General features: G+C 45.7%; 1 protein-coding gene across 27 annotated transcripts in view; it reads left to right on the top strand.

Annotated features, from left to right (window-relative positions):
- PTPN3 (protein tyrosine phosphatase non-receptor type 3) overlaps positions 1-26,696 on the top strand; it is a 147,273-nt gene that overhangs the window by 104,501 nt on the left and 16,076 nt on the right. For 22 of the 27 annotated variants that reach the window (XM_089913544.1, XM_089913563.1, XM_089913549.1 and 19 more), the window contains 9 exons: positions 3,751-3,846; positions 6,403-6,589; positions 6,756-6,830; positions 8,102-8,158; positions 9,428-9,584; positions 12,223-12,383; positions 23,494-23,584; positions 23,866-23,927; positions 26,016-26,162. In XM_089913544.1, coding sequence (XP_089769670.1) covers positions 3,751-3,846; positions 6,403-6,589; positions 6,756-6,830; positions 8,102-8,158; positions 9,428-9,584; positions 12,223-12,383; positions 23,494-23,584; positions 23,866-23,927; positions 26,016-26,162 — 1,033 coding nt within the window. Of the gene's footprint in view, positions 1-3,750; positions 3,847-6,402; positions 6,590-6,755; positions 6,831-8,101; positions 8,159-9,427; positions 9,585-12,222; positions 12,384-21,996; positions 22,344-23,493; positions 23,585-23,865; positions 23,928-26,015; positions 26,163-26,696 lie in introns of those variants that run through there. The other 5 variants (XM_089913558.1, XM_030761632.2, XM_022579098.3 and 2 more) reach the window with 3 other exon arrangements.

Here is a 26,696-nt window from a genome sequence, read left to right as displayed (position 1 = left end):
CTTTCAGGGACCTCCAGGCCAGCTGGGCAAATAGCACATTATCAGCCTTCATCGTCACACTGTGGGGCTCTGTCACTTTGGTGAAAGGAGAACAGAGTTTGGGCAAATGCGGGTTCTGAGAAGCCTGATTACAGGTCCTAGGTCAGACCTTCCTTCTGTGGTCTATAATTCCATCTTCCTTCCCCACCGTGGAATTAGAGCATCTAGAGCTTCACAGGCCAATACAGCCACACACAGATGGCTATTTAAGTTTATTAAAACTCAGCTGAGAATTCACTTCCTCAAGCCCGGTTCGATTTAAGTAATTTCTAGCCCTACTCACCCCTAGGCATTGCACATCGGCTCTTTCTGAAACTCCTCCGTGAGACATAAAAAGATGTATCATCCTGGGGCACTTTTTATTTTGCAGTGAAATGTTAAAAGTAGCAAATAATGGTGATGCAAATGCAGCCTTCCTTGCCACGTCTTTGCCAGGTGAGCCAACAGTAGATGGCTCACAGAATCGAGTTAGCGGCTGTGCTTTGCAAGTGGGGCGAACAGTTGAAAAAGTTCAGCCCCTAGCACCTCACTTAAGTAGGGGACCCCTTCCTGCTGGCAGGAAGCCACCTTCTGCTGGGTTTTCAGAGGCAGCTGGCCTCCCTGAGAGTCTGGTGGCCCTCCATTGCCCAAGGCAAGAAGGGAAGGTTAGTCTGTACTTGGAGAAAAAACTGCGGTGGTGTCTTCAGTGAGCACAGTCGTCCCTCGGCACCCAAGGGGGATTGGTTCTAGGACCCTCACAGATACCGGAATCCATGGATGCTCAAGTCTCTCATGTAAAATGGCTAAGCATGGTTGGCCCTTCGTATCCCCGGATTTAATTCGATCTGTGCTTGGTTGTATCCACAGATACCCAGGGTGGGCTACAGTATTTTCAAAATGTTTAAGAAACATTGCACATGCTTTAGACAACACATTAGTGTGTTAAGAGGCAAAAGGAAGTATCCTGTCAGAAATCAGATGAATAACATCACAGACAGCAAGGAGAGTTCCTTTTAGAAAGAAGAATGAAGTGTAATGTTCTGTACCCGTGTAAACAAGAGGAAGAAAGAGAGAAAGGAAGAAACAGAGCGGTTCGACTTTGGCTCTAAACCTTAGTGGTGCAGTTCAGACTCTGGACATCATCCTAGTGGATAAGTCACCTTGGTTTGTTCCGTATTTATAGCAGCGCAGCAAAGTTTATGGTTAGTTACGAATCCTTGGCAGTTTGCTTTATGCCCGAGTAGGCTGTCCTCTTGTTACTCTCGCAGACATTCTATGTTCCTTTCCTTGCTTCAGAGCCAAGGCCAAGATCTGCAGAGAAGGAAGTTTCCAAAAACAAAAACAACCCACCACCCAGGAAAATGGGAGGGGGTGTTCCCCAAAGGAAAAAAATGACTTTGCAGAGCAGAAGCTGGAGGAAAACAAATTTGAGGGCAGATGAGGGTTGTGTTTGAAGAACTCCTCAGTGAATGGGGCTTGGTGCCATTGTGGTGCCTTTGCTATTTGCTTACTTCCTTCTTTAGAGCCTGCCTTGTTCCAAGGACAGGAGACAGCTGTCGGCTTTTATTTCCAAACTTCTGTACACACAGCAATGTGAATATACTTAAATGCTACTGAACTGTAAACTTGAAAATGGTTAAGATGGTAAATTTTATATTATGTGTATTTCACCACTGTTTTTAAAAAATGTTTTTAAATAGCTTCTCTGCATTGGAAGGAACTTTGGGAATCCCCTTCTTCAGCTGCATCACCAGTGTAGGAATTCCCTCTGCCCTGTCACCTGGTCACCCTGCCGGTGATGGGCAGCTCTCCTGCCGTGTGGCAGCCTGTTCTCTAGTTGGACAACCCAGTTGTCCAAGCTGTGTCTCCCCACAGGAGACCAGCCAGCGACAGGGTTTCATTAGGAGTTTTGTGTCCACTTGCCCTGCACCTTGCCTGCACTTCACTTGGTCTTGGGCCACTTACATGTGGACAGCTGACGAATACCTTAAACCCAGCCTGGCCTGATCTCAGCTCATCGTCTTCTGTCCAGCCTGTGGCTCCTCCTATCTTGGTGAGTGGGGCCACATTTCAGAACCACCCAGTGGGCACCGATGGGAACTTCAGGCATCCTCGACAACTCCTTCTCTTCCGCCTGCGTCATCTAGTTTCTCACCTGTTGATTCTCCCTCGTGAATATCCCTTGACCTGGACCCCTCCGCCGTCCACCCCGCACTGCCCCTGTGTAGCCGCCATCGTCTCTCGAAGGGACAGTTGCAATAGTGCCCTAAGTGTCCTCCTGTCTCTAGTCTCTCCTCCTTCCAGACCATCCTTAAAAAGGGTAACAGGATCATTTTCCTGAAATTTATGCCCAAGCATGTCACTCGCCCGCTTAAATGCCTTTTCTGTGCTTTTTCAAAATTTCATGCCTCTGCAAATACCACTGAAGTTTTTTTATATTAGAGTTTTGCCTAAAATGTAGGGCTGGCCAAAAAGTTTGTTCGGGCTCTTCCATAAGATCTTATGGAAAATCCCAAAGGAACTTTTTGGCCCACCCAACACTTTCTTCTTCCCTCTTGACTACCTGTTTAAACTTCTACTGGTTTATCTTTCAGACTCAAGCGCCCCCTCCTCTGTGAAGCCTCTCCTGGCCTCCCACTGTATGCTAGGCATCTGAGCATCTCCATTACAGCATGATGATAATATTTGATTCCTTTTCTATCTTAAACTAGACAGCGAGCTCTTTGAGGGCAGGGATAGAGCCCTGTTCACCTCTCCTTCCCCCAAACCTGGCCTGGTGCCTGGCACTTCATGATATTCCGTGACTACTCTGATGGATGGACAGGTGAATGGGGAGATGGTCACATGAAGCAGGATGTGGCCCTTGGCTAAAGTACAAACAAGCTCCCAAGTTTTTACAGTGGGTACCCCCCCTGCCACTTCCACAGCAGGTCCCCATATCACACAGCATCTAATCTGCACGCCAAGGACTCAGATTTACTGTAACGAGTTTCGGTTACCTGTCTCCTGTGAGCAGGTCCCCATGGTAGGTGCTGCTGCAGGCTATGTGTCAATGAGAAATTCTCATCAAAGAGTTCAAGCATGAATTGACTGAAATTTAACAAGTGCTTTCTTGCCCTTAAGTTATCGCAGCATCTGAGTGGGCAGCCTGGGGACAGGTGCATGACCCTTGATTCCATGAGTGATGAGACGTAGAGCTCAGACAGCGGCATCTCTGACCCACATTCCCTCAGCCACCTCCGCAACTTCTTGAGTGAAGTTTTGATCTCGGGCCCTTGGCATGTATCACAGAGATAAAAGAGTATCACCTGAAGAACGTCTCCATGTCGTAACACCCATACCACGAAGACATGCTTTCTATTACTCGGTGATCCTTATGTCAGGATCCATGTGAGATATCTGGCTTTGTGTTAAGTACACCAGGAGAGGACTAGGCAGAGGACTAGAGTCTCTCCTGACCTCGAGAAGCTCATAGACTCGAGAGAGAAATGCCACGTGGAATGGCCCCTATTCTATCACCACCATAGCTAGTGCCTCCTTGCGGGCGCCCAGGGAGAGCTGTGAAACCCTCAGTGGGAGCACAGCTTTGCTTGGCTAACAGGTTTGTGCGGGGGTGGGGTGGGGGGACGCGGGGGCCTTTGTCATTTTCTAGGGTGTAGAAAAGAATGGTATAAAAAGCATCACCCAGGAAATCCTGCCATTTTAACTGTCTCTAACCTTGCTTCCCTTCAGAGAAATGAACTCTGTCCTGGCTTTTGTTTCCGATGACTACCGCATTTACAGTTCTGAAGCGTCGGCTTCTGAGGGCGAGCACCCGTTTGTCTGCCGGTCAGTCTGTCTGTCTGTCTGTCTCTGCCCCTTTCACCCCAGGGAGCTGGGGTGGCCAGCCCCTCCCTGGCCACTCTGGCTCCCCGACGGCAGTGACGGTCTCCCTTCTGGCCTCAGGAGCAAATCAATTGCTTCAGCTCCCTTCTGCTACCCCTTTCTTGGCCCCTTTCACAGTTACCCACTGAAACCCCAGGGGTTCCCCTCTTCTCTCCGTCCTCACCCACTGGGCTCTCCCCTCGGTCGCACCTCACGTCCTGCCCTGGTAGGGAGGAAGGCCACTTGGTTTGGCGTCTTTACTCCTGGCATCCCTGTGCTGCGTCCATCTGCCACCTTCTTGTTGCTTCCTGTCATTACATGTCCTCCTCGCCATCTGTCTGTCCATCCTCCACACTGAGCGGAGCATTACTGCAGCCTACAGGGAACGTCTGTACACGGTTGATCAGCCAAAAAAATATTGTCATGTTTAATAAATTACCATCTAAGAGTAAGCTCTCCACCCCTACTTAGAAAATAGGATTGGACACATAATGACATTGAATATGTTGTTTTTAGTACTATGGGCTGTTTGGGATAGACCATTACATTTTATACTGAAAAAGAAAAATACTTTAAAACCTTATAAGATGTTATCTAAATTCTATATAATGTAATTCGAAATTCAGAATTTAGAAATTAAATATAATGAATACAGAAATACATTACAGTTTACTGAAAAGTCTGTTGTCTTCTGCTTTGTCACCTTGCTCTTCTGTTTAAATGTCATCACCCTTTCCATCGCTCTCATCTCCAGATTCTTCCAAATGTTTGAAGTATGAATGCTATTTGCGGCTTCACAGTAAAGGTTCAGGTCCACCGCTAGAGCTGGAAATGGCTTTTCCTAAACCTCTTTGGCTTTATCCTGTTTAGCAACTTCCAAGTTTCCCTTTCTGCCACTAGGAGGTGCTCTTATAAACATCAAAACTTAGAAAAGTTGCCCAACTTCGGGAGAATTTTTTTTTTTAGCTCCCTTTTAAGTAAATTAAAGTCTCATTTATTTTCAGTCTGAAAACATACCACTAGTACATAACAAAATATCCTCTCTCTGAAATGCCTTCCCATCCAACTTGAAAACCTTAAGGCCAAACTCTTCTCTTGCAAATAGCTCTACTTCTGTACTGCTCTGTCACTGAATTCTTTTATTCAAATGAATTGAGGCTGTGAATCATTTTGTGTGACTGTGATACAGATTCTATATTTAAAGTAAAGCTAATTTGAACTTGCTAGGAAACAGAAGCACTGCATTAATGAAAACTCCATGGATAAGGACCTGAAATAAAGAGGCAGCAGCAGCTGTCTTTTGTCTGTTTGTTTCACTGAATGTCTGTCTTTGCTCACCTTTCCCATCACTAACCTGGAATGAGATTAGAATATGGAGGAGCCTGTGGAACATGAGGACAACCCCATATTCTGTTGGCTTTTAAAGGCATCTTTTGCTAGGACTGTGGCTCTGGAAGGGGTCTAGTGTGGGTGTGCATGATGCAGAGAAGTTGCGTGTCCTCCACCGTGTTCATCCCTGTGGCCCTGAGAGGTTAGAGAGGAGGGTCTTAGGAGCAGACCTGGTGTGAGGAGAGGAGAGGGGAGAGGTGCTGGGGGAGTCGTGTTCATCAGACTTCTGTCTGTCAGGTGAGGGGAAAGCTGTGTGACCTTGGGCAAGTCACTCAGCGCCTCTTGACCTGTTTCTTCATCTGTGAAATGGGAGTTGAACCAGATGACCACAGAGGTCTTTTCAGTTGTAATAGTCTGTAATTCTCGAAGATAACGCCATCCAGTAGAATTTCCTGCGATGATGGAAATGTCCTGTAACTGCGCTGTCCAATGCAGGAGCCTCTAGCCACGTGTGGCTGTTGAGCATTTTTGAAATGTGACTGGTACAACTGAGGAACTTTCTATTCTTAATTTACTTAAATTTAAATAGCCACATGTGACTAGTGACTGCCATATTGGGCCGCGCAGCTCCAAGATACAAAAGGACTTACATTAGAGGAAAATAAAACGTATAATCTCAGTGGAGGCATTAATGGATGTCACAGGTGAATAATGTAAACTAGGATTCATATAAATTGTCCTGAATATGCCACGTTAGCCCCATTTCCTTTGGGTAGCGAACTGTCCTGTGAAGCAGAGCTATGAGTGGGAGTGAGATGGAAGGGAAAAGCTTTCAAAAGGGATGGAGACGCATGCATCTGGGTGAGCTTCAATAATTAAGCACCAGAGTAGCTGGGCATATTTCCCTATCACCCTTCCAAAGCAGCTGAGTTTTCAGCAGTTCCTGGTACTACCCTGCCCTCCTTCCCCTTTTCCCCAAAACTAAAGGTGATGATCTTTAGGCCAGCTGGGGACATGGGTAGCCAGTGGACTCTGGATGTGCCTGAGCCCTGGGCTTGACCTTTGGAGCTCTTCTAAGGTTCCAAGGATTGGTGACAGCCGCGAGATGCCAGGCCCCAACAGTCAGTAATGTTTGCTCTGATAAAATATTAATCCAGTTATTAAAATATCTCCTCCTTCCCCACGATGAAGGAGTATATCCGAGAACAACCCAGCACAAAGCTGCCTGACCCAGAAGTCATCCAGTTCTGTGTCTCCATCTTCAAATGCTCCAGGCTCCTGTTCCCCAGATGGCGTCGATCAGCAGTTCTTAGAGGACTTCCACAGGGTGACCAAAGGGGGCTCCACCGAGGACTCCAGCCAGTACTACTGTGACAAGGTGCGTGACCCCAGGTGCTGCGGCTGAAGTGGCAGCCGACCCAGCCAGGCCTCCCGTGCAGGGCTGCCTTACGGGCGATTAGGTGGTTATGACTCAAAGAAAATAGCGTATCACCAACCACTGGAGAAAGAAGTGAGATAACTGATGATTTTCTGACGTTCTCCAGAATGATGGTGACGGCTACTTAGTCTTGATCCGCATCACACCAGATGAAGATGGAAAATTTGGATTTAATCTAAAGGTATGTTGTGTGTAATTTATAAGGACATTTGATGCTCTGAAGCAGTCTTTAGATGACTTTTTAACTTCCATTAGAAAAGTGCCACGTACCCAAGGCTGCATAAGGAAATTGGCTCGGACTTCAGAATTGGGAGCTTTTTTTTTGTGGCCATAGTAGCTGCCTCATACCGAGTGCCTGCTCTGTGTACTTATTTATATCACCTTATTGAGTTCTTCTATTAAGTGGTGAAATTGGAATTTTAAAACCCATTTATTTTATTTATTTATTTTTTTTTGCGGTACGCGGGCCTCTCACTGCTGTGGCCTCTCCCGTTGCGGAGCACAGGCTCCGGACGCGCAGGCTCAGCGGCCATGGCTCACGGGCCCAGCCGCTCCGTGGCATGCGGGATCTTCCCAGACCGGGGCACGAACCTGCGTCCCCTGCATCGGCAGGCGGACTCTCAACTACTGCGCCACCATGGAAGCCCTTAAAACCCATTTTATAGATGCACACTAAGGCTCAGAGAGATGGGAACCCCTCAGCATTGCTAAGAGAGAACAGTGGTTCAAGTGCAGGGCCATCACCCTCCTCTGCCTCCCTCTAGGCAGGCTCTGCAAGCTATGGCCTGCAGGCCAAATCCCCTCTGTTTTTATAAATAAAGTTTTATTGGAACGCAGACACCTCATTCATTTACAAATGGTTTGTGGCTCCTTTGGCACTACGGTGGCAGAGTGGAGAAGTTACGACAGAGCCCTCTGTCCCACAAAGCCAAGATAGGTAATATCTGGCCCTGTACAGAAAAGGTTTACTCTAGAGCAAAGTGAGGGCAGGTGGTCTTTGAGGCCCACCCCGCAGCTGCCATCACGCACTCCTTTCCAATACCCGCAGCCCTGCTGACAGCCTGTTCTCAGAGGTCAAAAGCCCTCACGACATGGGACCTTTCGACAGCTCCTCTCCTCCACTGAAAACCCCCTGTCTATCAGCAGTTAGGGGCTGTGCTTCTGGAGTCCTGCTCCAGGGGATGTTTGCATTTTTTGAAAGGAGGCTGCTTCCTCCAAGTGCATCTTTGGTCTGTGGAAGGTGGGGATAGCAGTGGGAGGCTTCTGAGCAGCCTTCTTTCTGGTTGGCCCACTAGACCCAGGGACCCAGGAACCTTGTCATTCCGAAAGGTGCCAACGCCTGCGATTAGAATAAATTCAAGGGAAGTTTGAGCCCTCCCTTGTGTCAGAGATATCTGCATGTCTTTGTTGCTGTGAACGACTCAAGTGGTTTTTTAATCTACATGTTTACAGGGAGGAGTGGATCAAAAGATGCCTCTTGTGGTATCAAGGATAAACCCAGAGTCACCTGTAAGTAAACATATTCTGTTATTTCCCAGGTGTGCTTTCCCCTACAGGTAACAGATTTCTGTTTCTGTGTCCTGTTTCTTTGTTACTGGTAGCAGAGGGTGTGTGTAAATGCATACGCACATAGATAGGAAAGAATGGAGGCCGTTTTCCAGAGCCTTGCTGCTCGCTGTGGTCCCCGAAGCTGCAGCACCAGCATCACCTGGGAGCTCATTGGAAATGCAGACTCTCGGGCCCACCCCAGACCTCCTGGACCAGAATCTGCATTTTAACCAGATCCCCGGATGACTGGTGTGCACGTTGAAATGTAGAAGTCCTGCCCGAAAGAAGGAAACTTGGGGCTTAGAGTTTGCTGTTCTGCTCGCTCCGAGTGGGCTCACGGCCCCTGTGTCCCTGTCCCTCCCCACCCTCAGCCCTCTGTCTGGGGCTCTAGGCATCTAGGAGGTGATTTGCTTTTGTATAACAGTGAGCACCAAAGGGTCCCTGTGCCTCCTAAGAAGGTGCCTGTTTGGGAGTTTTACTCTTAAGCTTGTGGTTTACCTTTTCTTACTGCTTGTGGCCTCTGTGAGTTAAGAAGCCTTTCATTCCCACACTGTTCAATGCATGGCTTCTCTCCATAATGGCTTCTGCCTTTGGGGTTATGTTTGCAAAGCCTTTCTCCATCACAAGATAGATAAATACTCGCTTTTAGCTGACGAATCATTTTCTTTTTTTTTTTTTTTTTAACCGGTATACGGGCCTCTCACTGTTGTGGCCTCTCCCGTTGCGGAGCACAGGCTCCGGACACGCAGGCTCAGCGGCCATGGCTCACAGGCCCAGCCGCTCCGCGGCACGTGGGATCTTCCCGGACCGGGGCACGAACCCGTGTCCCCTGCGTTGACAGGCGGACTCTCAACCACTGCGCCACCAGGGAAGCCCTGATGAATCATTTTCTAACCACACATCTAGACAACAAAAGATAGAGGCATTGAAGTCATTATGACATTACAGTAATAAGTGAAGCCTGGCTACCATAGAGAAATAGCCTCAGTAGTTTTCTTAGCTTTACTCCAAAATGTTTCATAACGCAGGTTCTGAGCAGGACTCCTTTAAAATCCCACTGCCAGCTACCATGTCAACATTGCAGTGGAGGTAAAAATAAAGACGGTAATGCCTGAGGGCGAAGAAGAGAACTTGGTCATGGTCTCAAGTGTCGGGGCTCAAAAAACATCAGGTTCTTACCTTGAGGATTGTGTTATGATAACGGAAGAAACTCGCTCTTCCCCCATGCAGGCGGACACCTGCATTCCTAAGCTGAACGAAGGGGATCAAATCGTGCTAATCAACGGCCGGGACATCTCAGAACACACCCATGACCAAGTGGTGATGTTCATCAAAGCCAGCCGGGAGTCGCACACACGGGAGCTGGCCCTGGTGATCAGGAGGAAAGGTAACAGCCACCTGCGGGAGAGGAGCCTTAGCAAAGAGGGCCTTCCCCAGCCTGTTCCGTGGTTTTGCAATGTTGCACTTATAGCCAACATGGGAAAATCAAGGGCTTTCCCGTGACCACCTGATGGCCGACTTCTCCCTTGAAAAATATGGAGATCTGCCTCCACAGGGCCCCGCCCCTCATGGCCAGTCCTCTGCAGGTAGGCAGCGCCCTCCACCCCTTTATATACTAGGTGTGACCCTCCCCTTCCCCATTCCTCCCAGGCCCAGCTCAGCCCACTTCACACAGCCCTCTTAGCTGCCTGGCCCTGTCTGCATTTGCATATTCAACCCTTCCTCAAAGGACCAGGTTACATTTTATTCATGTACATTTGGTTTTTGTTGCAGAGGCAGTAAGCAGAGTGGGGCAGGAGCCTGGCTGCCTTGGGGCTCTTCGAACTCTGCCTCCTACTGGGTTCAGGGACCTTGAGCAAGTTTCTCACCCAATCTGTGTTTCAGTTTCCTCTAATGTAAAATGAGGATGACATAGTCGCTACCTCCAAGGGTCCCTCGGAAGATTAAATGATACTCATACTGGAAGGCATCAAAGATGCTGCCCAGTACTTGGTGGGCATTTGAAAGGCAACCTCTGTTGAATACAGCTACTATTATCGTTGTTGTCGTTGTTGTCATAAAGCAATAAGCCGAGTCCTCGCATCCTCCTTCCCAGCTCTCAAATACTGCAGGTGAATGAAGTGTGCGAATCAAGCCCTGGCCCCGCATCTCTGTTCTGGCCTCACAGTTGTCGGCACAGCCCACGCCCCCTCATGCCTGCCTTCTCTGTTCCCACCGAAACTCCCAGTGCCAGCTCTCATCCCACCTCCTCCGTGAGGCCCTGCCAGATCTCTCCAGACTCCTACCCACCTCCTCCCACCACCCATCCCCACCAAACCCAGCTCCATGCTCGACACACAGTAGGTGTCACTAGTGACAGTAGCTGATGTCTCTGCAGCACCAGCGAAGTGCCTGCACTGTGTTAATTGCTTTGCGTAATTATCCTCTTCAACTCTTATAATGTTCTCGTAAGGTTGGTATTCTTACCCCCAAATGAGGAAGCCAACCACAGAGAGGTTAAGTAAGTTGCCGTGTGTCTGGTAAGGCCACGTGATAATAGAGAAGGAAGGAATCCAGCGATCGGGAGCAGGCCTCTCCATCACATGAAGTGCCGTGTGACATGCTGGCCAATACGAGGGGCTGGAACGAGAGCATTCCGGCCGGGCCAGGGCGGGAGGGGGTCCTCCACCAACCCATGGCAAAGGGCTGGTGCCTGTGTGAGGTGAGGGAAACAGACGTTTGTAGACGATTAGAGCTTAAAGAGCAGTGCCACTGATTTTCTATCACTGTAATGGTAAGTTCATTTTTAAAATAAACATTCAAGTAAAAAATGAGTTGATAAAAAGAAAAATGGTAGCATAGGGAATAGCAGATAGGACAGAAATCATGAAAATAAGCAGAAGATCTGAGCTTCTGTGGTCAGTGGAAAGAATGTGGTCTTTAGCGTCAGACATGTGGACTGAATTCCCGTGTCCCACCCTGACAGGCTGGGTCACTTTGGACAGCTCTTTTGCCCTGTGAATCAGTGTCCTCATCTGTAAAATGGGAATAAAGACCGCTGGTTCAGAGTTGTGAGGATTCAGTTCAACTATGTGGAAAACACAAAAGTGGTTCCTTTCTTTCTCCTTTCCTGTTATCTTGAAGGCAGTGGGGAGTCATTGAAGGCTCTTGGGTAAGGGAAGTGACTTCTCTTCCTGGGTAGAAAGGGAACATTCAGAGATGATCCCAAAGTTTGAAGTGACTAGACAGAAAGAGGCACGTGAGGCTGGGAAGTATTGTGCGTGGTTGGGGAGAGGGGGTCCTCTGTTTGTTTTTACCCGTATTGAGTCTGATGTGAAGGGAGATTTCCAAAGAGGAAGCACAGAGGAGACTAGAGATGTTTACTTGGGAGCCTCCCACCTAACAATGGCCTCGAGTTAGAGACTGACTGACTGAGCTCTGCGGGGCGGTGGTGGTGTGGAGAGAGGGTCAGACCCCGCACCAGTTTCCTGCGAAAATGCCTGTTTTAAGGGAGCAAATGAAAGGGACCGGAGAAGGAAGGAAGAGCAGGGGTAGAAGAATAACCAGGTCACAGAGAGCAAAGGGAGAAAATCTGTTTTCTTTAAAAACGTCCTTTCCCTTTCTCTTACCTTTGGCAAAAGCCTCTTGAGTACTAAACACCGTCATTTAAAACTAATCAGCAGGCTTCCCTGGTGGCGCAGTGGTTGAGAGCCCGCCTGCCGATGCAGGGGACACAGGTTCATGCCCCGGTCTGGGAAGATCCCACATGCCGCGGAGCGGCTGGGCCCGTAAGCCATGGCCGCTGAGCCTGCGTGTCCGGAGCCTGTCCTCCGCAACGGGAGAGGCATTTTGTATAATTAGTACATATTGAATCATTCAACGAGAAGTTGTATCTTTGGTGAAAATGATTACCATGCGCTTAATCATTTAATAAGATGTTTTAAACCATCTGCATTCAGGTGTCATAAGACTAATTTGGGGGGAGGAATCCCATCACCCAGCACGTGGCTGCACAAGCCAGACAAGCTCTTTCTTGTCCACTACAGCTGTCCACTCGTTTGCTGATATCAAATCTGAAGATGAACTGCACCAGCTTTTCCCAGAGGCCATTTTCCCCGTGTGTCCGGAGGGTGGAGACACGCTGGAGGGATCCATGGAACAGCTAAAGAAGGGCCTCGAAAGCGGGACGGTGCTGATCCAGTTTGAGGTAAGAGACCCCCAGTGCCTCGGTGGGCTGCTCAGCTGCTGCCAGGTCATCTAAGTCACCAGGCAGCTGTGCTCATGGAGGGACCACAGAGGGACTCATGACCTCAGGGAGAAAGCGGGCTGGGGACCACGGCCCATTGCTTGCGCCCTGTTCTAGTAACGATCAGTAGTCATGGAGAAACGTCAGAAATCGAGGAGGCGGGACTCTGAGCATATTTAGCTGCCAACACAAAAGCTCAGAACACTTGGCAGTCGAAGGTAGTGGAGAGGCGGCATGGGTGGGTGCGGAGGGATGATGGGGGAGCTGGGCCCCGTGAGGGCACAGGGGCTGGGCTTCCCAAGTCCCCCAGAACCGTGTGGACACGAAACCAAAGTCAGACCACGTCTTCCCTCCCCAGCAGCGACCTCTGCTCGTGGGATTGAGACTGTTGACAAAGGCACATGCAGAGACTTCACAAAACAAAGTAGGACCCAAGGAGACTTGTGTTCAAGTCAGCTTTACTGATCACTAACAGAATGAAAACACGATATGTTTGTCTTCCACATTTTTAAAAAGTTGTAGAAAACAGTAGTTCGTGCAGTAAAAAGGTAACAGAAGAGCACCGAGAAGCATAAAGTAGGCAGTGAAAGAAAACTGATCGTGATTAATGACAACATGCACAGTCTGGATCCCTAAATTAGCAGAGAGTCTCAGGTCAGATTCAAAAGCAGAAGTCTGCACTGCAAAGTTTATTAGAAAGTTGTATAAAGGAAAAAGTCACAGAAGCAAAACTAGGAAATTTATCAAATATATGTGACTGCATATTGATTCAGGAAAGCATGAGTAATGTGAGTATCAAACAAGAAGGAAGCAAAGCAGAGAGTCTTGAGTGAGAGAAAGGTTTATTCTATAATGGCGTAAGGAATAGAATGTAAATAAAATACATTATTAAAGCAATGTGTATTGAACAATAGTAAAAAGTAAAACCCACAAGGGAAAGGTGAATTGGCCCCACCCAAAACAATCAATAGGGAATTTTGAACTTGACAGCCTTGACAGATAATATAGACAAAAAATAAGCTGAAATCAGGATAAGAGGGTAGGAATAATATAGTTACTTGGATAGAATTGATAGACATATACTGAACATCTACAAAGAGAGAGAGCTCTTCTTTCCAGTTGCCTGCAGGAGGCTAGGTAGGCTTAAGATTTTAAAAGAAGAAAATGTAGAAGTTGTATTCTCTGGCTCTGCATCGCAAAAAAGCTCAAAATTGAGACATACTTTTTAAAAAAATTTATTTTATTTATTTTTGGATGCATTGGGTCTTCATTGCTGCGCGCGGGTTTTCTCTAGTTGCAGTGAGCGGGGACTACTCTTCGTTGCGGTGCGTGGGCCTCTCATTGCGGTGGCTTCTCTTGCTGCGGAGCATGGGCTCTAGGTGCGAGGGCTTCAGTAGTTGTGGCACGTGGGCTCAGTAGTTGTGGCACACAGGCTTAGTTGCTTCACAGCATGTGGGATCTTCCTGGACCAAGGCTCGAACCCGTGTTCCTTGCATTGGCAAGCGGATTCTTAACCACTGCGCCACCAGGGAAGCCCCGAGACAAACATTTTAAACACTAAAACTCAATTTTTTTTTTTTTTTTTTTTTGCCGTACGCGGGCCTCTCACTGTTGTGGCCTCTCCCATTGCGGAGCACAGGCTCGGGACGCGCAGGCTCAGCGGCCATGGCTCACGGGCCCTGCCACTCTGCGGCATGTGGTATCTTCCCAGACCGGGGCACGAACCCGTGTCCCCTGCATCGGCAGGCGGACTCTCAACCGCTGCGCCACCAGGGAAGCCCAAACTCAATTATTTTTAAACACTCTCCAAAATAATTGAAACAAGGAACACTTAAAAGCCAGAATATATCAGTTTTATTCTTTTTGGAGGGAGTTGGAAGGGAAAGTCAGAGGGGAACGGCACTGTGGAGTCATTTGTTCTTTCATTCAACGAGTATTAGGTATTCACCATGTGCCAAATGCTAGATCAGGAGCACAGCGAGGGAAGGAGAAGGGGGATTTCTGACCCCAAGGAGCTTACGGTCTAATTTTGGTATATTTGTGGGAGTGTATCACGAGTCCCAGCAACAGCTAAAGACCAAGATAGGGTGAGATTTCATTCCACAGACTGTATGTTCTGTAGGGACTGGAGGTGAGAGGATTCCAGGAGGTCCTCTGGGTGAGATGTAGTGTTAATAGAGGGTGGATGGGATTAAGTGTGGAGGGGAGGGTATTCCAGGAGGGTCACAGCCTCCTGGACCCTAATGCAGACTAAGCTCAGAGGGTGTCAGGTAGGGAAACAGGCCTCCCGGGGGTGAGCAGCGCTCAAGGGGTCCTGGGAGATGTCTCCAGGTGATGGAAGCCCTTCACCCAAGACGAACCGGATCTCTTTGATAAGATTGTCCACAAGGAGGCGCTGTGGGCTCTTGGTGAGGAAAAAGACGGTGCCTGGTCTTGACCAATGCTCCAGAAAATCCCCTCCACTTTCATGTTTTACATGTGGGAATCCCCTATCAGGTTTTCCTTGAACAATGTTCATTGAAATTCATTAGGAAGATAAAAAATGCTTTAGAAAGAAGTGCCCACTTGTCCCCCTGTGTTTTTAAGTATTATTTCTCAAAGGGTGACACCCTGACCATCTGTATGGATATCACCTGAGGAGCTTGTTTAAACGGGCCCAGCCCTTAGCTACTGAATCAGCCACACTGGGAGGGGGCCTGGATATTGTTTCTTAACAAGATCACCAGAAGGGTTTAATGCACAAGCTGATCCTGTGGATGGGAGAGTAAAGATCGTACCAGAACCATTGTCCCGCTGCTGCCCATCCTAAGTCCTGCCTTTAGAGCTTATGGTTGGACTAGAGGAGAAATAAGATATGGAGAACATAGAACTTTTAGGGTTAAATTTTAGTACGTACACATTTCCTTCATTTAGTTTAAACGTTTCCTAGAAATTAAGTCGAAAAACCTTTTTAAATAAGTAAATTTGAATTCCAAAATACAGAAGAGATAACAGCAGATCTGCTCTGTGATGGAGCTGGTGGGATCCATGGAGCCCTGCCTTGTCAGTCTCCACACTGCCCCCCCAAGGACCCCTAGACTGTGGAACACAATTTAACAACCACTGCTAGAGGTGGGAGAAGTTGTCTCACATAGCTGCTAGAGGGGAATCCTAAAGAAAGACAAAGGGAAACCTTTAATGCGCACTTACTATGTGCCAAGGGCTTTATAGGCATGTCTCACAGCATTCTCACAGCAGCCTGCTGTAGGGCTGGATCAGAGTCTTGGAGAGGTTATCTCACAGTAAATGGCACAGCCTGATTGGAAACCAGGCAGGCTTAACTCACGGAGCTTGTTCTCCTAACAGCTGTAGAGCCTTTGTGTAATTATATAGGTAACAACAACGTGCTGTTTCTACGTGAGAGTTGTTAGAATAGCATGACATCAGAGCTAGAAAAGATCTGAGATGCTGTCTAGCCACGTGGAGCCAAGCAGCCTTCAAATCCTGACTCTACCACTCATTTCCTGTGTGACCTCAGGCACATCCCTTAACCTCTGTAGCCTCTACTTCCCCATCTGTAAATTGGGTATTTTGTGGGCTGGTTGTAAGAGTTAGATGAGATAAATATTTAATGCGTTGTCTGACGCACAGTCAGGGTGCAAAAAGCAACAACTATTATCATTTATAAATAGAGGAGTCTAAAGAACCTGCCCAGTCCACACAAGAGGTGGAACCCAGCACTGTCTGACTCCCAGAGTCTCGGCTATTCTGGTTCCCCACCTGCTTCTCCTCCAGTGCCGTCAGCAGGTGGGTGGCTTGGCTGTCGGAGGCTGTGCTCTGAACAGGAGCAGGAAGTGGGCACTGGTTCCTAGCAGGTGCCGATGCCACCCACTCCGCAGCACAAAGGGCCTGTCCTGGGGTAGCTGGGCAGTGGATGGAATCCCTTTTGCAATGACAAGCTGGTTTTCAGCAAAGCTTGCTTTGAAGCATTTTCTTCATTAATGGAATTCCCCTGTCCCTCCCATGGCTTTCAGAAACAATTACAGATGTGTCCCAGAAAGCGTTTGGTCCCAGCTATAATAAAATCATGCTTAATAATTAGCATTTCTATAGCACTTTGGAGTCTACCAAGTGTGTCTCACATATGTTGTCTCAGTTGACTCTCACAGCAATTCCGTGAGACAGATATGGCCAGAATTATTTGGATCACTCCTTTATAAGTGGAGAGAACAAGGCTCAGAGGCTATGGAACTTGCCCAGTGTCACCCAGCTGGTCAGAGACAGAGCTGGGATTAGAATCTATGTTGAAAAGTCCATTGTCAGAACTCACCAGGTATGACCCAGTTCTTCACTCAACCTCTGATATGAGCCCTTCCCTCCAGGAGCTACACAGTGTGAGCTACTCAGTGTGGGCAGTTTGCCAGCATTTGTGACCAGCCTCGAACTGCCTAAATACTGTGTTCAGGCAAGGTAGGGTGTCCCTCTGTCTCTCGTATAAAGGCGCCCAGACTTGGGGTTCACAAGGCTCCAAGTCCATTACCACCTCCAGGATGCTCTCCTCTAAAGAACTCGTTGCCTCAGCCCCAGGGTCATTCCTTCCTGAGAGTAATTTGTGGCTCATTTCATGCTTTTTCCCTGAGTTGAGCTTTCTGTTTAGGCAAGGGAAAGGGTGTGCATTTGGTATAGACAGTGCTGGATAAAAGCTAAGTGATGATGTTAACTGTCCTTTGAGAACTGGTTTCCCAGCAAGCAAAGGCCCCTTGTGCTCAACCTCATCCAATGGCCTTGCAAGCTCTTTGGAGACTTGTGGAATGCAGTTGATAGAAAATGAGAAACATTTATCCTCCCACCTCTCAGGACTGACGAGTTAGAGCAGTGGCTACAAGGCTCCACCAGAGGTCGAGTCAAACTCGGATACCCCCTCCCCTCCCACCTCAGCATCTTCCCTCTTTGCCAAAACCAGAAGCCATCTTTTTCTCTCTTCTGACCACTGTTTCTCCCGAACCCACTCCTACATCATCCACTGTAAGAAACATCCATTCCTGTCAAAACAGGTGACTTACTGGTCGCTGTGATCATTATAAAAGTTGATTTGGAAGAACAAAGGCAGCTGAAGACTTACACATGTAGGTGTACCTTCAAGATTAGAGCTCATACTAAAAGTTTGTTTTTAATTTTTCAAAAAAATTTTTTTTCTTTTAAGAAAGGCAGACATTATCAAGTATAACACTTGGAATACAGGGAGCGAACTGCGGGCTTTGGAATGACCACGTGAGTGGCCTTTACATTTCAAGTGCCGGGGACCAATATAAAGGAATTGCCACCCCACCTCACTGTCAAGTATTTATCTGTGAAAGGGACGCTGCAAGAATACTTGAGTATGCCAGCACTGGGATCTGCATTTGGTACTGTGATTTAAAGTAGCACTGTTAAAAATAATAATAAAGTAGCACTATTGAACGTCCCCAGATTGCCAGCAACAATGTCAGTTCACTTCAGCAAACCTTTACAGGAAGGTAGAGAGAAACTCTGAGTACCCTGTCAGCAGTGTCCTTGCTCCCTGACTGGGTCTGTCAGGTACAAGGGAAGGTGGAAGTCCCCAGTGTGGGCGAGCTGTCCATGAGCAGTAAGTTGTTCTTATGTCTGCAAAGTGGAGGACAGCCTCTCGAGGCCTTCATGAAAAACGGGCTACCCTTAGCTTAGTTACATGCCTCCATGCCATCTCTCGTCCTGCTTTACTCAAGTGCTTTGTCCCCTTTGTCCAAAGGAGCAGATCCCGTTATTCCTCGACTCTTAAACATTTTATTTAGCACCTACTATGTACCAGGCACAATGCTGGCCTAGGTGTTTATGGTGGTGAACAGAACAAACAAGACACCTGCCTTCACGGAGACCACAGTTTAGTGCTTGATACAGAAAGCACAGTAAATAGCTGTTTTGAAAGTCATTGCCCTGCACTAGACTCTGGGTCATTGCCAAGGGCATGCGAGGGAGTCCGTTTCTACTATTTGCTCTCCTTACTCATTGTCCCTTCCAGTCCCTCCTTTTTTTTTTGTCTTTTCCTTTTTTCTTCCCCCTTCTTGGGTTCTCAGACTTCAAGAACTCCACTGAGAATTCCCCCCTTCATCTGGTTGTGCAGTTGATGGGGTGCTTGCTTCCACTGTGCCAGCCCTTGCCAGCATCCACTGGTTGGAGCCAATTGGGTGTCCAAAGCCTTTATCTGAGCGATGTGAGCAGGTTTCACATCTTTGGTTGGGCCAAAAGTCTGAGGAGATCAGAGTCATCTCCTGATGCCCTCTCTCTACTTTTAGATGATTTTTTCAAAGGAGGAATGTTTAAACTGGAAAACTGTATGTCTTATCCATCCCCGAACTGTGCTGGCCAACTCCAGCTCCCACTGTTCAGTTTTTGTCTTTGGAGGCCAGAGCCGGTGATATTGATGCTGCAATTTAAATACGGTTGTTCCATAGCAAACCCTCTCAGCTGATCTTCTTATAATTCACCCTTACTCTCACAGCTGCTTAGAACTACACTCTGATATGATGAGAACAAAGCATATGAGGACATAAAAATTAAGATTTTAATAAAACTAAGTGATCTTATAACCCTCTGTCCCTGTGACCTTCTCCAGCCTCCGGATTGCTCTCATTCTAGGGCAGAATTTAAGGGACCTTAAAGACTAGGAGCTCTTGCCTGCTTCACATACCTTTAGCCCAAGAATGAACAAAGCAAACTGTGTCATTCCAATGAGCAGTTCTTGAAAGAGCCTTTTCTCAATTTCTGGCTAATAGTCTTCATAATAGCTCATTACCTCCCATCCCTGATCCTTCCAGAAAGATATACCTGTGTTTCCAGCACATCACTGTCTACTCCGGACCACCCTTCTCTGGGCAGTGTTTTCACACCCAGCCTGCCATGCAGCTCACAAGGTCTGGAGAAGAGTCCATAAATTGAAAGAACTTGAAAACCAACTGCTAACACCTTCAGAAACTAAGTGTGTGAATAGCACTGAAGCAATTCAGTGGGAATAGGGTTCAGTGTTAGCCTTGGCAAGGCAGGCATAAAAATGAGTGTGTTGTCAACCCTTCTAAAGGCAAAAAAAACCAAAAAAAAACCAAAAAAAAAAAACTTAGCTTTATTCACCCAACTTTTTGTAAAAAATTTTTAATTTTATATATATATTTCTTTTGTTGTAGTTCTTTTTTTTTTATTTTTGCGGTACGCGGGCCTCTCACCGTTGCGGCCTCTCCCATTGCGGAGCGCAGGCTCAGCGGCCATGGCTCACGGGCCTAGCCGCTCCGCGGCATGTGGGATCTTCCCGGACCAGGGCACAAACCCGTGTCCCCTGCATTGGCAGGTGGATTCTTAACCACTGTGCCACCAGGGAAGTCCCCAGTCATTTGAATTTTTAAAAATTCACGTTGTAATAATTCAAGTAATTCAGAAATAGCCAAAGTAAAATTATTTTCTGACCCCCCCTCTCCTTTAGCTTCTCTCTCTCTTGTAATTTACAGATAATAATTTGGTGTGTATCCTTGCATACTTGTTCCAGTGATCTTGCAAATATTTTATACACACACATACATAAGTGCACACACATATGTTATATACACATTGTACGTATGCTGTTATGTGTAGAAATGGGATCACCACTGTATTATTCTGTGACTTGCATTTTTCACTTAAATAGATGAGTTGAATCTGTACTTTTAGTCTATCTTATTCTATTACTTGCACATAATTTTGTGGTATAACTATATCAGAATTTAAGTCAACACTTTTCCCTGTTGGGAAATATTCAGGCTGTTTCCAGTTTTCTGCCAAAGAAAATATTTTGCCACCAATAAATTTCTTTGATATGTATCTTTGTGCATTTCTGTCAGATAAAGCCCAGGGTGTGCATATTTAAAAATTTGAAGACAGTGCTATAGTACTTTATTTTGTATTTTATTTTTAATACTTTACAATCCTATCAACAGATCATTACTGCTGAGGTACATTCATATCCTTGTTGTGATTAAAGCCTTTTGCTAGATCTATGCTCTTCCGCTAGACCATCTCAAGTTGATTACATTTACACTTTTGGTGTTTTTTTTTTTTTTGGTGCTTTGGGTCTTTGTTGCGGTGTGCAGGCTCTCATTGCGGTGGCTTCTCTTGTTGCGGAGCTCAGGCTCTAGGCGTTCGGGCTTCAATAGTTGCAGCACATGGGCTCAGTAGTTGTGGCTCCTGGGCTCTAGAGTGCAGGCTCAGTTGTTGTGGCTCGAGGGCCTAGTTGCTCTGCGGCATGTGGATCTTCCGAGACCAGGGCTCGAACTTGTGGCCCCTACATTGGCAGGCAGGTTCTCAACCACTGCAGCACCAGGGAGGCCCTATGCTTTTGTTATTTGGAAAAGAAAAACTTTTTACCTCCAGGTTAGCTTTACTGGTTATATTCACTCAATTGGATTTCACTTCTATGCAGTTAGTCAGTTAGAACCAAATTTTCATTTAGGGGAATTTGACTCAGATATTCTCCTCCTCCCGGAATCAAACCAAAACTTTTAATAAATCATGAGTTTATTTTAAGAAGGAGCCCAGAGAGTTCATTAAAGCTCACAGACCTTTAAGAAGTTGCTTAGTGGCTACTTGATTGTTATGAACTGAAATTGTAAAGATGGTTAATAGTTAAGCCTAGGGAAAGATTGGAAATTCTGAACATTTGGAAGATGTATGAGACATAACATAATCCTCATTACCAAAAATGTCTGTGCTAATTCTCTCCTGGTGATTTCTGTGCAATTGTTTAATAAAAGAACTAATAAGAGAAAAAACAGACCAACAGAGGCTGGTTTATAAAGCAAGAAATACAATTTGCAAAAATATACAGGGAAAGACATTGTTCCACCTCCCTATTCAAATTGTAAACACATTTTAGTTGATGATACTGGCTGCAATTTGGTGGACTAACCATTCTTGTACACCCCTGGAGGGCAACTCCATTGTGTGTGTGTGTGTGTGTGTATCAGAGTCCTCAAAAATATGCTTTAATGCAGTAATTCTCTTCCTGGGAGTTGATAGCAGCAAAAAATTGAAAACAGTCTAATCAAGAAGTAGAATAAAAGTTAAACTATGAAAACCTTATAGATTATTGAGCCAGTAGAAATCATGTGTATAGAGAATACTTCAAGTATTTAAATGACACAGGGAACTAGACACTATATAATAAGTGGGGAAAACAGCCTTCAAAATTATAGTGGTATTTCCCAGGACATGTCTTGTGAGACGTGAGATCCTCCATGGCCAAATTAGCTTGAGAAATGCTTAGCTAATCAGAATTTAATAAGGTTATGCATTACAGGACTTGTCGTCTTAGAGATTCATAGAACATAAGGTGCCTTGTAGTATTTCCCAAATTTCCTTGACCTTGAAACTTTTTCTAAGCAATACCTAGTAGCTTCTTTCAGAATACTTGGGTTCTATAGAAGATAATATGGAAAGTGCTAATAAATGTTCAGTCTCATTTTTTGTTTTTAAAAACATAGTGATATCTGTATATTTTATGTGTTTACCTATATAATTACATATGTTTGTATACATGTGTGTGTGAAAAAAAAAGCTGGAGAAGATAGATGAAGAAGGTCATCTCAGGACTTCCCTGGTGGCGCAGTGGTTAAGAATCCACCTGCCAATGCAGGGGACACGGCTTTTAGCCCTGGTCTTGAAAGATCTGACATGCCGTGGAACAACTAAGCCCATGCACCACAACTGCTGAGCCCACGTGCCGCAACTACTGAAGCCCGTGAGCCTAGGGCCCATGCTCCGCAACAACAGAAGCCACAGCAATAAGAAGCCCACTCACTGCAACAAAGAGTAGCCCCCGTTCGCCGCAACTAGAGAAAGCCCGCCCACAGCAATGAAGACCCAATGCAGTCAAAATAAATAAATAAAATTTTTTAAAAAACAGGTCATCTCAGGGTTGTGAAATTACTGGTAACTTTTTTCTTTATATTAGTCTGAATTTCTTAAATTTTCTGCAAAAAAAAAAAAAATCACTTCCAACACTGAAAAAAAAGTGGTTTTTAAATTCCCATAAAGTTAACTAAAATCCACTGGTGAATAGTGTTTCACACTCTAGTTTGAAGTGGGGGGACACAGTTGCATAGAAAAGAAAACTCAAAAGGGCAAGGGGAAACTTTGAGAGGGGATGGATGTATCTTACGCCTTTATGGTGGTGATGGTTTTATGGGCGTATACTTATCCCCAAACTCATCGAGTTGTACGTCAACTATATACCACTTTTTACATGTCAGTCATACCTCAATAAAATGTCATTTCAAAGAAAAAAACTCAAGCATTGGCGTCAGATCTGGGTTCAGCCTCTGGTTTTAATCTTGAGCAAAGCATTTAATCTCTGCCTCTCACTTAAAAAATAAGAATACTATTAATACCTCTCACAGAGCTGTTGTCAACATCACATCAGGTACAGTACGAATGTGTCTAATATGTGCTTGTAAATGTGCAAAGATGGTTTTAACTGAATTATTCACTAATGATTGCATGTATAGGGAAATACCTCTTTAAATGAATGTTTAAATGAAGTTTACTATGTATTGGAATAAATGTTTTTATTGTGGGAGTATACTTCTGAAATGAATGAAATGAAATGCTCTTGTTCTTAGCAAAGAATATGGCTCACTCTATTAAATCGGAGGGAAGTGTTTTTAGACTAATGTAAATGATTTCCATTTAATTTTTAGTCAGAATTCTTTCTTTTTCTCTACTTGCTTTTAGCTCTTGTCAAATAATTGTCATAAAGATGAGGTTTTACTTACTGTGATCCATTATCTGTGACTCACACCCCTTCTTATGACTTTTCCTCAAAGATCATCATGTTAAAAAAAAAATTATTGAAGAATTTAGTCAGTTTCTCATGGGATTGTAGAATTCCTTATTGGGAAGATTTTTCTCTTAATATATGAAATCACTGTTAAGTGTTAAGATTTTGGTGCTGTGACTGGTAAACTTTACTGATGAAGTATATTTTCACACTCTCTCCATAGCTGTTTTTTGCAATGTTTTTTTTCGTTTTTTTACTTCTCTGTTTGTCATTTAGCAACTCTACAGAAAGAAGCCCGGTTTGGCCATCACATTTGCAAAGCTGCCTCAAAATTTGGACAAAAACCGATATAAAGATGTATTGCCTTGTGAGTATCCGGCGTGAATACCTCCTCCCCGCTACCACACACACACTGAGATAATGTTTCCCTTTTTAAAACAGATTGTCTGGTATTCTGGAACGATTTTCAGTGTGTCTGTAAACACCACCGTCTTTACTGCAGCCATTTCAAACTCTGAACAGTTGGGGAATAGTGTTTATGCTAATGAGGCGAGAGCTGCAGATGGGGCTGGGAACTGAACTCTTGTTTACTCGGTGCGATAAAAATAACACTAGGAATAATCAGTAAATGTCTTGCTCTCCCCACAGATGACACCACCCGGGTATTATTGCAGAGAAACGAAGATTATATTAATGCGAGTTACGTGAACGTAAGTTAAAAATCTGGATCGTGAGAAAAAGCACATTAATCACTGCCACAAGCATGACAGTGGTGTGTGAGGTGCTTCGCATTTAGCGAAGTGCTTTCCCGTTCACCCCCTCATTTCATCACCACAGCAGCCATTGAGGGAAGGCAAAATAGTCTCATTTTACAGAGGATGAAACTAAGGTTCAGAGACATTTAATAATTTGAAAAGTCACAAAGCTAACGGAAGGTGAGACCAGAACTCAGATCCTGTGTCTCTGACTCCATCATCCACATGCCTTCTGTCCTCAACTGCAGACATGTAGGTGTTCTGTTGTTTTGGCCATTGGTATGTTTGTAACTTTCTGTGTTTTTCCCCCATGTCGTTACATCCTGCCTAAAAATAAGAAAAATAAGACCACCTCTGGGCATATAACCCAAAAACAAAAGGTAAAAATTTCACATGTTGTTGGGAAAACATTCATTTCACTCTGAAAATGCATGTTGGGAAACTTAGCCTCTCTGAACCTCAGTTTCTTTATCTAAACCAGGGGTCAGCACACTTCTTCTGTAGAGGGCCAGATAATAAATATTTTGGTCTCTGCAAGCCAGGAGACAAAATTGAGGATATTAATTAGGTACTTATATAGCCGTTTAAAATGCAACCATGTGAGGGCTTCCCTGGTGGTGCAGTGGTTGGGAGTCCACCTGCTGATGTGGGGGACACGGGTTCGTGCCCCGGTCGGGGAGAGGCCACAACAGTGAGAGGCCCACATACCAAAAAAAAAAAAAAAAAAAAAAAAAAGCAACCATGTGAAAACACAAAAAAACACCTTAGGCTTGCAAAGTGGCAGTTAAATTTGGCCTTCAGCCCATAGCTTACCAACCTCTGATCTAAATGAACAGATGACTTTTCAGGTTCTCAGGTTATAGCATGATATCAAGAACAACCAGCAAGAATGGGTCTGATCAGTGATTCCCCTTATTCAAAAGCATCTGTGAGATTCATTGACCCTCACTTCAACATTCCTGGTGTCCTGCAAGCAGAGCATCAGAAATGGTGGGGCTGCTAAGGCCATGCAGTCCTGGGGTGGGGACTGGCTGAGACCAGGGCTGAGGAAGCCCTTAACCCAAGCACCAACCAAACCATGAGTTAGGCACCTCCATTTACCTTTCCCATCTAAGAATGAGTGAATCACAGTGCCGCTCCAAAGCTCAGCCAGTTCTGAGTGTTCTTTCATAGAAAAGACTTAGTTTAGAAGCAGAAGGAGAGCAGGGTGGGAGAGGGACACTGAGGACAGTTGAAAACATTTTGACATCTAGCATTAATCAACTCAGATGGTAACCTTGTGAGGTGATGTGTTCATGAACTCGACTCTAGGAATCATTTCACAGTGTATACATATATCAAACCATCATGTTGTACACCTTAAATATATACAATTTTTATTTGTCAGTTATACCTCAGTAAAGCTGGGGCTGGGAGGGAGATTGATCAACTCAGTGGCACAAACATTGGCAGCCATGCAGAAAGCAAAGTGGAACAACAGTTGGTGGGATAAGCCTGTATGGCTTATGCTTCAAAGAAAATAAATATTTTGATAGAAAACCCTGCATAGGGAAAGATGTGAGCATGAGGATTGGCATGTGTCGCTGAAAATGCAGTTCCCCAATATTGACTATATTTAGGATACAGCGGTGAAGGTCATTTAAACTCTTTTCCATCTCGTAGGTCCACTTCTGATTATCGCCTATTGACTATCATATAGTTTTATCTTTAAATATCTAATGCTAGTATTATTGTTAAATACTAGCATTTGAAGCTTTTTTTTTTTCTGGCCGCATGGCTTGTGGGATCTTAGTTCCCAGACCAGGGATCGAACCTGTGCCCCCTGCAGTGGTAACGTGAAGTCTTAAACCACTGGACCGCCAGGGAAGTCCCTTTGAAGCATTTCTGAGAGTAGCTTTTTCTTTGATTATTCTTATTGGCCAAAAATTGATAGAGATGTTATTCTGGTGTGATGACAGTCACTAAGTGAAAGAATGTAAGATCCAGTTCCCTGTCCACCTTGTGGCAATAACGGATTCTAATGCCTTAACAATCTCTTGCCAGATGGAAATTCCTGCTGCGAACCTTGTGAACAAGTACATTGCCACTCAGGGACCCCTGCCACATACCTGTGCACAATTTTGGCAGGTAGTCTGGGATCAGAAGTTGTCACTCATCGTCATGTTGACCACTCTCACAGAGCGAGGGCGGGTAAGTGGCTTGATCTCCAATTCAGAAGTGTGCATGTCACACTGTGCTCTGCAGAACGTGAATTTCAGGGCTGGAAAAGGTCTTAATGAAATGTCGCCCGGTCCAGCCCCTATGTGACCCATAAATCTCCTGTACAGAGCTACTGATGGATACCTCCAGTGACTGGAAGCTCAGCACTTTTCCTGCCCACTCCCTGGCCTTTCCAAGCTAAGGAGTGATCAAACAGCCCCTTCCATTCCTGCCTCCGATCCATTATAACAAGCAGGAAGGCTCTTCACCTTGCCTTACCTGTCCAAGAACCCCTGTTTTAGCTGTGGCCTTACCCACCCAGGACAAGTGCTCAAGTGCTGGTCCTGAGAAGAGCAGTGTGAGTGCCAGGTTCACAATGGCCATAAAAAGTAGAAGAAATGACCTCTGTCAACCTCTGCTTGTGTTGCAGCAAAACCTGATGCAAAAAAGAGGTAAGAAGGGCTTAACTAGGAGAGTGATGGGCACCCTGCTGTGCTCAGCCTGCCGTGCATTTTCCATAGGAAC

The sequence above is a fragment of the Delphinapterus leucas genome, chromosome 6, assembly GCF_059928025.1.
Source record: "Delphinapterus leucas isolate spDelLeu-1000000601 "Yukka" chromosome 6, BTC_Dleu_Yukka2, whole genome shotgun sequence".
NCBI lineage: Eukaryota > Metazoa > Chordata > Mammalia > Artiodactyla > Monodontidae > Delphinapterus > Delphinapterus leucas.
The sequence above is the reverse complement of the archived record's forward strand: the minus strand, read 5'-3'. Positions and strand labels throughout refer to the sequence as shown.